Source organism: Spermophilus citellus (assembly GCF_964194105.1).
Source record: "Spermophilus citellus genome assembly, chromosome: 6".
NCBI classification, from domain to species: Eukaryota; Metazoa; Chordata; class Mammalia; order Rodentia; family Sciuridae; genus Spermophilus; species Spermophilus citellus.
The window spans coordinates 73712891-73727629 of record NC_138187.1 but is presented as its reverse complement, the minus strand read 5'-3'; the positions used below and the strand labels follow the sequence as shown (position 1 = coordinate 73727629).

The following is a 14739-nucleotide window of genomic DNA, read 5'->3' as shown; positions in this document are numbered from 1 at the left end:
TCAACACCTAATAATCACCAGTTATGTAATACAGATCTAGTTCTTTTTACCCTTACAAAAGTAACATGAAGAAGGTCTGAATATCCTGATTTTACAGATGAGATAACTAAGTCTTAGAAAAGTAATTGAGCTTTTGAATTGAGAGGTTGTGAGGAAGCCCAGATTACTTTTTGTAGGTAGGAATCGTGTTCTTAAACCAATCCTGCCCATGATGAGGCACACACCCATCAGACTAGATCCATTCTACCTTGCCAGATCTCATTCTGTGGAGAACTATGCACCATCATGATGACACCTAGAAGCACCCTCTTCTACATTATCTAACAAAGTGATGTAGTTACATGACATTGCCATCAGTTGGATGACCTCCAGGGACTGCCAATGTGCCATCTGAAATTTCATTTATGCAAGTGAATTTTTTTTTCTACTTGGAGAAAGAATTGACCCCAAATGTCAGGATGGCACCATGGGAACAAAGACTCTGCTTGATATCCTTCAGATGAGGATAAGCAGAGGTCTTGCCCTTCCTGGACATCAGTGATCTCACAGCACATCTGATCAGAGTGGAGAAGCTAATCTCAGTCTCCCTCATTTTATATTCCACATCCATGAGTAATTCTATTTTTTTCCTATTTTGCTCTTCCCCAGATTTTAAAGTAGGTATTTTTCACATCATGCCCTAAACAGTGAGGTGTCTGTGACATACAGAAGAACTACTGCAGTTCACACTGAAGGAAAATCCCTTCTTCAAGGACGGTAAAATAATTGCAATATCACTTATGAAATATCTTGGGCTTTACTTTCAGGAAAGTGAGATTTTTGTGTTTGTTCTTATCATTCATAGGAAATAATTTCTTCTACTGCATATTTTATACTTTTGTTCTCCAACTAATAAATTGGTATTACATATATAACATGGAATAAATTGATACATCTTTGCAAGGAACAGACATAAATTTAACAACAACATGTTGCCATCATCCTAGAAAATGGTATCTGAATTGATTTTGGCTATCTTCATTTTCAGAATATACATATCATTTACCTAGTGTCTTAAGGCTGGAATGAAAACACAAGACATTGATTCTATTTTTCAACCCCCTTTATATTCTAGATCTTATCCATGTGCTGAGGGGTTTAGTTTAATGTCAAAATGCACTCTTGAGTGGGAGTAAGAAACTGAGTGAAATGAAAATTAAGACGGGGTCTTTGAGCTCTCTAAGCAGGAAACTAAATGGCAGAGGAGAGGCTGTGATTCATGGGAATGAGTGATAATAACCACACCTACCACTTGTCTTAAGCTTTACAGTTTCAAAGAACTCCCAAACACATTATTTTATTCCATACATTCAAACACATCTCTGCAAATTAATTCGGAAAACATCTATTGTCACCTATCTGGTGCTATCCTTTGTGTTCGGAATACAAATATGAATAAGGAACTTCAGCTGCTGTCTCAGGGGACTTAAAGCCTGTGAAAGAAGATAGATATTTAAACTAATGATTGCTATTGTGTTAAAAGCTTTTATAGTACAAAAAATACAAAATATTATGAAAGAATAATGAATGAAGTAATTCACTTGCATTAATCTCCAAGTGTACTATTCATATAATGTGTGATGAGGTTCCAGTGTGGGGTGAGGGATGGGCATGCCATTAGAACATCTATTGAGAGTCAAAGAAAATAGTTTACTATTCTTGATTTATAAGACTGTAGCCTAACAGAGGTAAAATACATGAGGGAAGAAACCTCCATCCATCCATCCACCCATCTACCCATTCATTTTATAAGAAATTGTCAATCACCTATTTACTATGAAGCATGAGCAGGAAAACAAAGACAAATAACCCACAGTCCTATTCTTCAAGAGTTCAATGTTTACTGGGGAAAAGAGAAATGGAAACAAATAATTGCTATATAGAATTTACAAAGTATATTAATAAGAATACTTTTAGGAACTGGGCTAGCAAAGAGAAAAAGATAACAAACACAGCTTGGCTATTTCAGTAAAATATTTGGAGAGAGGAAAGCCTTTTGTGAGTTGACTATTGAAGGAAGACTGCCAGCGATTCGTAGTGAGGTCTGATGTGTGGGGGAAGCCATAATAATGACCAGCTCATGGCACTCAAAGACATGGGCAGTGTGGCTGTAGCCCAGATTCTGTATGGTTCCTGAGGAATGATGGCAGAGGTGGATGAGAAGTGAGGAATCTAGAGCATGAGGGACTCATCGAAAGACTTTAGGTCAAGGGGCAGGAAGGTAATCACATTTGCACTTGGAGAAGTGATCAATCTGGTGGTTTGTGGAGGTGAGATTCTGGAAGAAAGCCAAGGGAGTGGTTCTCTTCTGCAGACTCCTAAGAGTTCAGATGAAAAATGAGGGCCTGAATTCAGGTAGTAACAGAGGAACAGGCAGGGTTGTATTTGGAGATCTTAGTGAGGTTGACAAGTCTTATCAAGTGGGTGTGAAGGGAAGGAAGGAATTTAGCTACACCTTTGGGTGTACAGTACTGTCCTTGACCAGAATAGGGAAAGGAGGAGCAGTAATTAATGAGGGGCACTGTGAACACAATAAGGATGAAGGAGGAAATTCAAGGGCAGGTTTTGGGAAAATGATTAATGCTATTAAATGATACCAAGAACATGGAAGGAGTAGGCTCTGAAACTCATTGAAAAAACTGGTGAAATAATTATGACAAATAATAATGGTGTTACAGAAATGAAAAACTAAAGCATGGATATTTTATGTGATCCACAGCCCAGTTATTCCAACTCCTAGTCTGATGCTCTTTGCTTTATGATGTACTGTGACTTGATGGTAGGCTGTCAGCCATTATTCTAATCTATGAATTCCTGGGTACCCAGAGGTTGGGTACCATGAAGGCAGCTCTGTTTTGTTCACTGAGCTAGTTAGGGCAAAGCATGAAACATATTCCCTGATAAACCTTTTATCTTTAATCAAATAATTTTTTAAAATTGGCACACAAATGCAACAATACTCTTACATATGACTGATTAATTTAAAAGTGAATTTCAATGACTTACCATTGTAAAAACTGTCTATCAAAAAAGTGATTCCAAAACTACTCTATTCTCCTCATCCTTGAATTTCTCAATTAAAAACCAGTGGATGTACAAATATACAGATAGAACCATACAAAATTCTTTATTCTTCTCTTTCATCTTTTTAGCCATTTTCAACTGCAACCTAGAAGAATTACTAAGCTAGAAATATTCACCTAATAACTGAAATGAATTTTAAAATATTTTTTGCAATTTTAAAGAAATTAATAAGTGGTTATAAGCTAATGCTTATAATCTAATTTACTCTAATCTAATAAAGTCAATATTGGCAGTTTCAAAACACGATTCATATGTTCTCCTACACTGCTAATGGCAGCTCCATTTAAAAGATAAACTCTGCAAATCATTTATTTATTTATTTATTTATTTATTTATTTATCTATTTATTCATTTATATTTTTGTGGCACTGGAGATTGGACCCATGCTAAGCTCTACCACTGAGCTAAATCAACAGTCCCTAAAAACTTCTTAATTGATGGATTTCACTTCACTTTATTTCAACTAATTAAAAGTAAATTTAATTAATTAAAAATAAACTTAAATGTCAGAAATGATATGTGATTTAAACATTGCCAATTATTCTTTTAAAAAATCATAATTTGCTACTTCAATTAAATATTTACCAAGAATTTTTCTTTCACTTAAATTCAATGATGCATTCACACTAATGTACCAGCTTATGCCTATAGATAGATATGTAAATATTTTAAAGATTCACTTCTGCTTTTTTATAGGATTTCTTTTGCATTAAGCCATTACTTTAAGGGAAGAGGACTTTCAATATTAGAGATTAACTGGGAATTAAAAAAACAATAGAAAAGTAATTCAGACTGCCATTACCTATATTTTATCAAGTGTCTTCTGCCCACACTTTTCAGTTCTCTGATTGCTTAAGTCCATATTTGATGACATCATAGGAAGGAATGATGTCACACTTTCAATATTATGACTTAAGTGTAGGTTTAAGCAAAAGGAACAGATGGCTCCAAGAGAGAAAAACCCTTGCTTAAATTAGACCAAAACGAGAAGCTGGCTCCAAATTGCAAAATGTAATTAAAATGTTATTTTAAAATACATTTCACAGTTTATACATCCGAGGAAGAGCTTTTTACAATATGAACTTTCCAGCTGCCACAGAGCACAAAAGAGGTTGCATTTTTCCTGTAAGGGGCTACACAGTTCAGGGAATGACGGTATTGAAGAGAGTGAAGATAAATCTCATAGACATGGCAATCCTATTTGTTAAAATGTCACATTTCATGCGAATGGTGTCAGAGGCATGAAAAATTGCTTCAGAAAAAAAAATTACTAGAGCCAGTTTTCAGTGGTAGAATGTACTGGGTGGAATCCACAGCCAGGGCTTTCTTTGCCCTGGCATTGGTAGAGCTGTTCAAATGTCTTAGTTAAAGAGTACAATTTGGGACACTCAGCAAATGTCAGTAACCATCATAACGTAATTGCATTTTCTTAATGTTGGGTGTTTCCTTTGTGAATGGCACATTATAATTATACATAATAGTGGGACTCATTATGCCTTATTCATATACGCACATAACATAATTTGGTCAATCTTGTTCCCCAGGATTTTCTCTTTCCTCTTCTCCCTCTCCATGATCCACTTGCTCTATTCTGCTAATCTCCCTTCTATTATTATTCAAATAGTGCATTATAATTTCATATGTGCACACACACACATATATAGACAAGATTCATTGTGGTAGATTAATACATGCACGTAGCATAATTTGGTAGATTTCATTCCCTAGTACTTCCCATGTCCTCCCTTCCTCCCTCTCTCTGGATCTCCTTCCTATATTCTATTTATCTCCCTTCTACTTTCATAATTTTTTAGTTAGGCACTATTTATGTATATAAAGAAGTGTTGGGGCTGGGGATGTGGCTCAAGCGGTAGCGCGCTCGCCTGGCATGCGTGCGGCCCGGGTTCGATCCTCAGCACCACATACAAAGATGTTGTGTCCGCCGAAAACTAAAAAATAAATATTAAAAAATTCTCTCTCTTTCTCTCTCTCTCCTCTCTCACTCTCTCTTTAAAAAAAAAAAAAAAAAAAAAAAAAGAAGTGTTGCTGTCTTTCACTTTGTCAAATACTTGCCTGGATTTATTTCTTCTCTCTGTCTCTGTCTCTTTATATAGGTCTCATATTGAGAGGAAATCCATAGTAAGTAATAACAGAAAGGGAAATTTACATAGCACTTTTAGGGTTAAAAATAATTTTTCTTAACCACTTTGACTTATGAGCAAACAGACTTTGGAGGCTTAGGTGACTTGCTGAAAGTCACACAGCAAGTAAATGCTAGTGTCATAACTTGTAACCAGGCAACCTGGCTCCAGTATCCTCTATTTCTCCATCGTCCCTCATGGACATGAAATCTGTGTTGCATAAATGAAAGAATAACTGTACCCAGTGTCATCAAAAAATGTATTCAAGGTTTGTGTCAGTGGGTACTCTTTATACAATGATGTATATTTTTATGTAAAATTTATCACCTGTATCCAAACACGCATGTGAATGGCCACGTGGCACGTTTAAGAACATCTGGATTTTCTTAATTAAAAAAAAAAATCTTCCGTCACAGCAAAAACAGAGGATATGCACTTTTCTCAATGCACTTCATACATTATGTATATAATGTATGCATATACATAATCCTAATATGAAACTGTTAACAAATACAGAACCACATTCACAGGACTCTAAATGTAATAAACCATTCCATGTGGATAACATTCCAATTATTCTTTTTAAAAGTGCTAGTATACTATTTAACTATATAAAGATGTTTCATTCAATTTCCATTTGCCAAACATTTGCTTGGAATTGTTTTTGAATGACTTCACATTAATTCACTCGTATTTATTGAAATGAAAAAAATGTACAGTTCCAAGGATACTGCATAATTATTTTGTGGCTTTTCAAAGACAACCTTAAGGTTAAAATTCACCACAATTATAATTAAATAATCATTTTGAAGGCAGATAATGGGTCTTTTTCCTGGCTATAGCTCAGTGTCTAGTATATACATATGATAATTAGTCACTCATATGTTTGTTGAATGAATGAAGTGATATTCCCCTCTATTTAGTAAAAAGCATGAAAAAATGTTTCAAAATTGTATCATTTCAAGAGTTGGTTTGATTTGGCAGGAACGATCAGAGGCAAAAAGAATAAAATGTGCTGTTGGCCCATTCCCTGAGTTTTCCCTTCTTGTCATCTTTCAGACTGCCACAGGTCAAATTTCTTTATCTTCCACAGGGAACAATTTTCAAAGAGAGTGATCTTCCTACACTTAATTTTTATGCCCTTAATCAAACCCTGAGTCCTGGATTTCCATCAAATTCCTATGGTTGGTTAAATAGATAATCAAGAAAGAAAAAAAGATTCAGGTATAGCAACCATCTATTGCACTCCCGGAAGCTCAAAAGTTTAATCAGTACATAGTATCCAAATATCCACCAACCATGTCATTTTACCCGGCTTTCACTAGTCATGAAAGAATTTTGTTGTCATAAAAGCACCTACAGCTACTCCACTAGTGCATCAAGGTAAAAACCTAAAGATGAATGGCATACATATCAGAGAGGTGTTTGTTTAGTCACATATAGCCCATATATAGCAGAGGGGCTGCTGTCATTGTCCGCCACTTGGAAATACAGATAGAGTTTTAACAGGTATTCCCTAAAGACCTAAAAAGAGCATGCTACAGGGACACTGCTACATCGATGTTCATAGCAGCACAATTCACAATAGCAAGACTGTGGAAGCAACCTAGATGCCCTTCAATAGACGAATGGATAAAAAAAAGTGGCATTTATACACAATGGAGTATTACTCTGCATTAAAAAATGACAAAATTATAGAATTTGGAGGGAAATGGATGGCATTAGAGCAGATTATGCTAAGTGAAGCTAGCCAATCCCTAAAAAACAAATGCCAAATGTCTTCTTTGATATAAGGAGAGTAACTAAGAACAGAGTAGGGAAGAAGAGCATGAGAAGATGACTAACATTAAACAGGGATGAGAGGTGGGAGGGAAAGGGAGAGAGAAGGGAAATTGCTTGGAAATGGAAGGAGACCCTTAGGATTATACAAAATTACATACAAGAGGAAGTGAGGGGAAAGGGAAAAATAATACAAGGGGGAGAAATGAATTACAGTAGAGGGGGTAGAGAGAGAAGAGGGGAGGGGAGGGGAGGGGAGGGGGGATAGTAGAGGATAGGAAAGGCAGCAGAATACAACAGACATGAGTATGTCAATATGTAAATCAGTGGAAGTGTAACTGATGTGATTCTGCAATCTGTATACGGGGTAAAAATGGGAGTTCATAACCCTCTTGAATCAAAGTGTGAAATATGATATATCAAGAACTATGTAATGTTTTGAACAACCAATAAAAAAATCATTATAAATGATTAAATGGTGGAAAGCCTTGTGGATTAAAAGTCCAAACAAGATCACAATAGCTGTTGCTATTTTCCAATAAATGTTGACTTTGGGTGGCTGCATCTGTCAAGGGCAGCCCCCTGTGATGTCCCTGAGGGTTAAATTCACAGCAGTCAACTGGCTCTTCAACAGGCCCATGTTTCTTCAAGGGAACAGATGGTTAGGGGAGGGCCTGGACACAGGAGCAGATTTATCTTGTCAAGCTGTTATCTCCTGGTAAATGACCTTGAGCAGGTCACAAGTGGTCACATGACAACTATGTGGTTCAGAGGTCTCCTAAGGTGATGGCCATTCATTAACTCTTTCTTTTCAGTATAGCAACTGTCCCTTTTGGACAGCCATGTGGCAAGCTGTTGTTTTACTGTGTGTGTGTGTGTGTGTGTGTGTGTGTGTGTGTGTGCATATTCATGCTGTGTGAAGGTGTGAGTCCCAATGAAGTTTTTATGTACCTTCAGAAATATTTAACTGTTTCACCCTTTGGACATACTGAAATATCTTATTTCATGTTCTCAAAAAAAAATTTGAAGTACAACTTTGAAACAGGAAAATGAACATTTTATAGGTGGTCAAGGCCAAGGGTCTGTCTTGCTGGAGAGCGCCAGTGTTCTGAGAGGGGCCGTGGGGGCAGAGCCTACTTACTTTTTCATAAACATAACAGCCTGTGGCTTCAGAACGTTCTCCTCTATATCTGGAAAGGCGTGGTGGGAGAAAGGAAATGATTTTGTTTTGCTCTGGGTTTTGTTTAGAGGCCATGTTCTCAGGAGGATCTTCTTTTTTGTCTGTCCTCTGCATTTTGTTGCATGAAATGCATGTCTGTCTGTGAATTGTCCCCATTATAGAAAGCTGAAGTCCTGGGCCCTTTTGGTTCAGATCAGGTAGTGTGCATGGCCCAGCCCCATGACCCCAGAGAGTGTGGGAAAGGGTGACCTCGTCAAGCTGCAGCCTGCCAACTAGCTTGCTGTGAAGTCACTTTTGAGAGCATCTGCCTCCTAAATGTTTTTTCCTGTTTCTTCATTTGGTTTGTTTTCCCAAATGTACTAGTTTTTCTACAGCTATTTTCTGTGCTTGCTTTCCCACAGAAATGCTTCCATGTATTTATTTTTCAGACATTTAGAAACTCTAATAATCCATCAATAAAGGTGGAGAACGGGCAGCTGTTGTAGCAATGATCTCAGGATTTTCTAGAATGCTCTGAGTTTGTGTGATATCAGATCAATCATTCCACTCAATCCTGAGCCATCCAAGAGGGAAATATTGAAATTGCAGCCAGTGGAAGTAAGGTAACATACCTTTAAAAGAAAAAAAATATGTGTACATTTCTATGTTTATTCATGTCATTTATTTAATGTATGTACAGGTATGGTGTGCACATATATGTATATCCTAGGAAATGAACACTTGTACTTTATACATTGCTTGATTTTATGAGCCAGGAAATATTACTGTGGTAGGAGTTAAGGTTTATTTCACAATTTACTATGAAAGCTTATTTTCTATTTATGCCAAGCATAATTTTCTAACTCACATATACTTCCAATTGTAAATAGATAGGGAGAATAAAATTCTTCTTTAAGAAGCATCTTGAGCCAGTTTCAAGCAGTATGGCAGACTAAACATTCACAGAAAACCTTTCCAGCAGAGTACATATAAAATACTAAATAAAACTGAAGAGAAAAACACCCATATTTTTAAATGATTGGTTGAGTGATTGAGAAGTTAAGACTTGCTCAGGAGGTAAGAACAATGGGAAAGATGATCAAGTGTGGACCAAAGTGAGATCTAGCATTGCTTTAGGGGTTATTAGTGAGTTGCGTGAGACAGAGTTGGCATTAAACAGGGTAGGAGATCAAAGTGCAGATACATACAGGGAGCTGCCCTTCACCCAAAGACAGCACCTTGAGGATGAACTAGATAAAAGCTTGGCGCGAATATCTCTGTGTAGAGATTATAGGTCTTTCTCAGTCTGTCTTCTGGTGAAAGGGAGGCAGGCAGAGTGGATGGTTGGGGGACTCTCTTCAGAATCCATAACCACAGAGGCAAGAGGTGGTGGGGGGGGGGTGGCATACGCCTGTAATACCAGTGGCTTGGGAGGCTGAGGCAGGAGGATCAAGAGTTTAAAGCCAGCATTAGCAAAAGCAAGGTGCTAAGCAACTCAGTGAGACCTTGTTGCTAAATAAAATACAAAATAGGGCTGGGGATGTGGATCAGTGGTCCAGTGTCCCTGAGTTCAATCCTTGGTACCACCTCCCCTACACCCCCGCCCCCTGCAAAAAAGAGAATCCATAACTCACCAAGCTCCAAGCTCAGGGATTCATATCAGCACATGAGTCTAAATCCCTCAAGTAAAAAATTGAGTTTAAAACATTGCAAAAATCTTTGTGTGACTCCAGTTCTTTGAAACAGTAGGGCAGTCAGATTCATAGAGATGGAACATAGAATGATGCTTGCCACAGGATATGGCAGGGAATCTACTTCATGCGATGGAACCGTCTGTCGACTTCACAGTGGTTAAGATGGTTAATTTTGTGTCATGTATATTTTACCAAAATTTTAAAAATTTTAAATTTCTTTAAATTTAGTTTAAAGTAGTCTCAGCTTGGTCAAGCCTCCTAATTGCCTTCCACAAACAATCAAAATGAACAGCCATAAAACCAACCACAAGAAGAAGAAAGAAACACAACCAACCCACTTCTCATAATTTCCACAGAATCTGAGCTGTGCTGATAAGAAAAACATTCTTGCATGCAAGGAAATAACCTTAAATGAATGACTCTAGAAGAACAAACACACTTTATAGTTTGCCATAGTCATTACAGTAGTTTAAAAAGATAGAAATCAGAGTTATCAATTATAAGCTAAATATTGGATGTTAAATATTTTTAAAGATTTAATTGAAAACATGTTGAAATAACAAATCAGCAAATGTAAACAAGCCGACTTGAAAAAGAACTAAGTAGAATTTAATGAGTAAAAGAAAAATTGTGTCTTAATCTCATAAACCAGATAGGGGAAGCAGTGGATTGATTCTGCTATAAAGAGAATTAATAAATAGGAAGAAAGAACTGGAGAAATGACAGCTCAAAGATGCAAATGAATGGAAATATGAGAGAGATGTTAAAAGTTATGAAGGGTAGGTAAGAAAGTCTTACACACATCTAGATGCAAATAATAAAGAACATGTGAGTGAAGCAGTATTTGGAGAAACAATAAAAAAATAAATCCTCATCTTCAGGGATTACAGGCAATGCCAAGCATACAATAAAAAGAAATTTGCACTGATTTCAGATCATGGCAAAAATGCAGAATACCAGAAAGGAGGATGTTGAAGGAAAAGACAGAGAACTTCAAAGGAAGAGCTAGTTTCAGCTCATTTATCAACAGGAACAATGTATGTCAGTTGAAAATGGAATATCTTTGAAGGGCTTACAAAAATACCTTGTAAATGTAAATATTTATTTGTGTTAACAAATTTTATGACGTCATCTATTGTGAACAAAAGAATAAGGACATTTTCAGATAAATGAAAGCTAAATATTATGACAGACCTTCACTGAAAGAATATCAAATGAATGTACTTCAGGAAAAAAAGTAATTACAGAATGAAGACCTAAGATGCCTAGATGCAAGAAGGAACAGAGAGCAAAGAAAACAGCAAATAGAAAGATTAAGCTTGATAAACATCGACCATTTATATGCTTTCTAATAGCAAAATAATGTCAAATCACTGGGCTTAAAACAATCAGGCCAACTTAACATCCTGGAAAAAAATAACATCTACCTTATATGGTTAATAGAATTGAGGATTCCATGGGTATTGTATCATTAGAAAGAAGGGCAAAAATATTTATTAGATTTAAAATTTGATATAATTAGAGACTAGAAATAGTAATTAGTAATTAGTAAGGACTAATGAGGGAAATAAGTAATAAAAAGAAATCAAGAAAGAGTAACTAACTCTGAAAAAAAACCTAGAACAAACCTATTAGTAAACAGTCTATGAAAATAGACAGATTTCTCCATTAAAAAGAGAAATAATGTGTGAATAGGTAAACGCCAAACCAGCCACAGGTTCTGAATATAAGACACAACTAGAACATGAGGACTCTGAAATGTGGAAAGTGTGATATGAAGAAAAATGAAAGTGAAATGCTAACAAATATTTTTTCAATAACAAAATATTTGTGTTAGAATTTACATTAGTAGACAAAACAGCCTTTGAAGCATAAAACATCACTTGCATTACTAGATGTAAGACAGCTCAACATATTTTGATACAAGATTTAGAAAGACATAACAATTTGTGTGCCTACAACAATACACCTTCAAAATATGAAGTATGTACAAGAAGGAAACAAAAATCCATCATGAGAGACTTCAATATATTATTAGTAATCAATAGATCAGTAATCAATAGATCAGAGTAAAAAAATCAGTAGGCATACAGAATATTTGAGCAATTGGTTTTATTTATTTGTTTATTTAGAGATACTTCTCTCTGTTGCCCAGTCTAGTCTCAAATCCCTGGGCTCAAGCAATCTTTCCACCTCAGCCTCCTGAGTAGCTAGAACTACAGGATAATCAATATAGACGACCTGTCACTGTGCCCAGAAATACATTGTTTTAAATTCAAATGAAGCCACCCAAGATCTCACAACAAATGGTAAAGTTATGATTTAAAGGTCTCTCTGGGTCCAAGGATTCTAGTCTTTATTTTATGCCACATCACCTCTATGACCAGTATTTAGACTCACCCCACTGTTTTATGAATACAACTAGAAGATTCCCGAAGATAGTCAAGTATGGATCTGGATACCAACCCAGTTGCAAGGAGTTCTACCTTTACCTAGCTGTTCCTCAGTTTCTCCATTTATTATTGGCTTCTCTGTTCTGCAACAATTATAACTTGTTTATTCTATTCTGTACAGGATTTTGCAATATTTCTATTAAGTGGAAGCATTTTATCAAGACATTCTGTAGGTCTGTTCATTTATTAAATATCAGAATGTCAGGACTGATGATCATGATTTATCAATCTGTTAATATGGCTTTATTCCAAAATGCAAGATAGAACTAAATACAATATATTATTAGACTCCCTAGTATTTGTTAATTTTTTAAAATAATCTAATCTACTCACTTAAGACTAGCCTTGGCAACACTATAAGGTTTGTTCATAAAATTAATGGTAGCCAACACCTGTTCATGTAGGCATTTGTTTGCTGGCCCCTATGCATCTAATATAGCATAAAAGGGTTTGAGTGGTGGATCCTCAAAATCACATAGACATAATCTAAGCCTTGGAACCCCTGAAAGTGACCTTATTTGGGAAAATGATCTTTTTGGATATAATTAAGTTAAGGACTTTGACTATCTGAGTGGGCCCTGAGAAGATCATCTGGGTAGCCCATAAGTCCAATGACAAATGTCCTTAGAAATGACACACACAGAGGAGAGGGCCATGTGAAGAGAGAGGCAGAAACGACACCTGTGCAGATACAAGGTAAGGAACAGCCAGATTTACCAGACAATGGACAAAGCCAAGAAGGATTGTCTCCTGTCACCTTTGGGGGTCACATCAACACTTTGATTTTAGACTTCTGTCTTCAGAATAGTAAGAGATTAAATTTCTGTTATTTCAAGGTGCCTGGCGTGTTGTAATTCATTAAAACCACCATGAGAAACTAATACACTGTATTATCAGATACCACATTCATTAATCTGATGTTTTATAATTTCATTTTCCAAATCATATTCAAATCATAAATAGGTGTGCAAACATAAGCATTTATAGTAGTGGTTCTTTCCAAGGTAAAACCATTGAATTTCTCTCCCTTTATCTTTGTGGATATATTTATTATCCCAACTACTGACAAGCATCAGACAGGTAGAAACGGCAACTATTGTGATATCATACCAAAAGATAAAGAAATGAAGTAGACAGTGACATCTACTATGTAAAGCTATATATGATTAAGTAAGCTAAAAGAAAGACCCATGAACAGTAATGCTGATACTATCTGAAACTGGGGTGGGGGACACAAAAATGGCAGGTTTGACTTTTATTTATGCTAGTTTGTAACACTTCATTAATACTGTCTTTGAGGTGGCGAGTTTCCCTTATATGATTAGTAGTCCATTGATTTTATTACTGATGATTTTTAAATGTCAATTCTCCATTAATTATAGGGTGGTTTACACCAATTTGTAAGATAGCCCACTTACCTATCAAGGTGGCCCATAACTGTTTTCGAGATGTCTGCACCAGCTTCTTGCAATACTCGGATAATCTGAAATGGTGCACTTGAATTCCGTCCAGGATGGATTGTAACAGGACAGCCAAGCTGAGCCTGTGCGTGAGCTGTTGCCTGCAGAACCTTTCTTTCACTCTCTGTCAAAGGCCAGGAGCAACCAATTTCTCCAATAACGCCACACTTGATACTGGTTCCATCAGCTCCATGGAGAATTTCATTAATAAGGACATCAGTAAGCTAAGCAAGTGGGAGTGAACATGCTTTATTGATGGTGGAATTTATCAAAATAAATTCATCATAGGACATGAATGAATTCATTTATTCAGTCACGCATTCTTTTAAAAGCATATTCAATATTTATTCAATTAATATTGGCCAGTGAGAAAGGTATTTTGTTGGGCAAATAGCACATTCAACAAGTTATTCTAAATTTAAGATTCAGTAACATCCTACTGTGATTATTTCACAAGAAATTCACAGCTCGAGGAAGCAAAAGGAAAAAAAAAAGTGACTCTATGAGAGTACATTCAGTTGGAGAAAAATCTATAATTTAATCTGGAAGCAGCATCTATGAATGACACTGAATCTATGTTGATTGAATCAAGGAATTCTTTATTTCTCTCTCTTATTCAGTACTGTCAGCACACAATACCAATATGACACATTTTAGTTCACATGTATATTAATGTGTAAGAGTGGTTTGTCAGACATAATCCCTGTCTTCAACTTAGTCTTTAAATAATATAAGTATATTAAAAATCAAATTCTAATTAGAAAACAATACAGATGAATATTTCAAATACAAGTAATTTTAAATTTTCAGTGATCCTTTGTGAAAACTTCAAATGAATATGTAATAAAAGACACACATGAATATTACCTATTGGTATAAACACATGTAAACAGACTTGTGTGCATTTAGAAAGAGCCCATACGTGTGCAA

At 35.9% G+C, this 14739-nt stretch overlaps 1 protein-coding gene across 1 annotated transcript in view; it reads right to left on the bottom strand.

Moving 5' to 3' along the window:
- Positions 1–14739, bottom strand: part of PTER (phosphotriesterase related) — a 75498-nt gene that overhangs the window by 12298 nt on the left and 48461 nt on the right. Inside the window, exon 3 of the mRNA XM_081297824.1 lies at positions 13768–14033. Coding sequence (XP_081153950.1) covers positions 13768–14033 — 266 coding nt within the window. The remainder of the gene's footprint in view (positions 1–13767; positions 14034–14739) is intronic.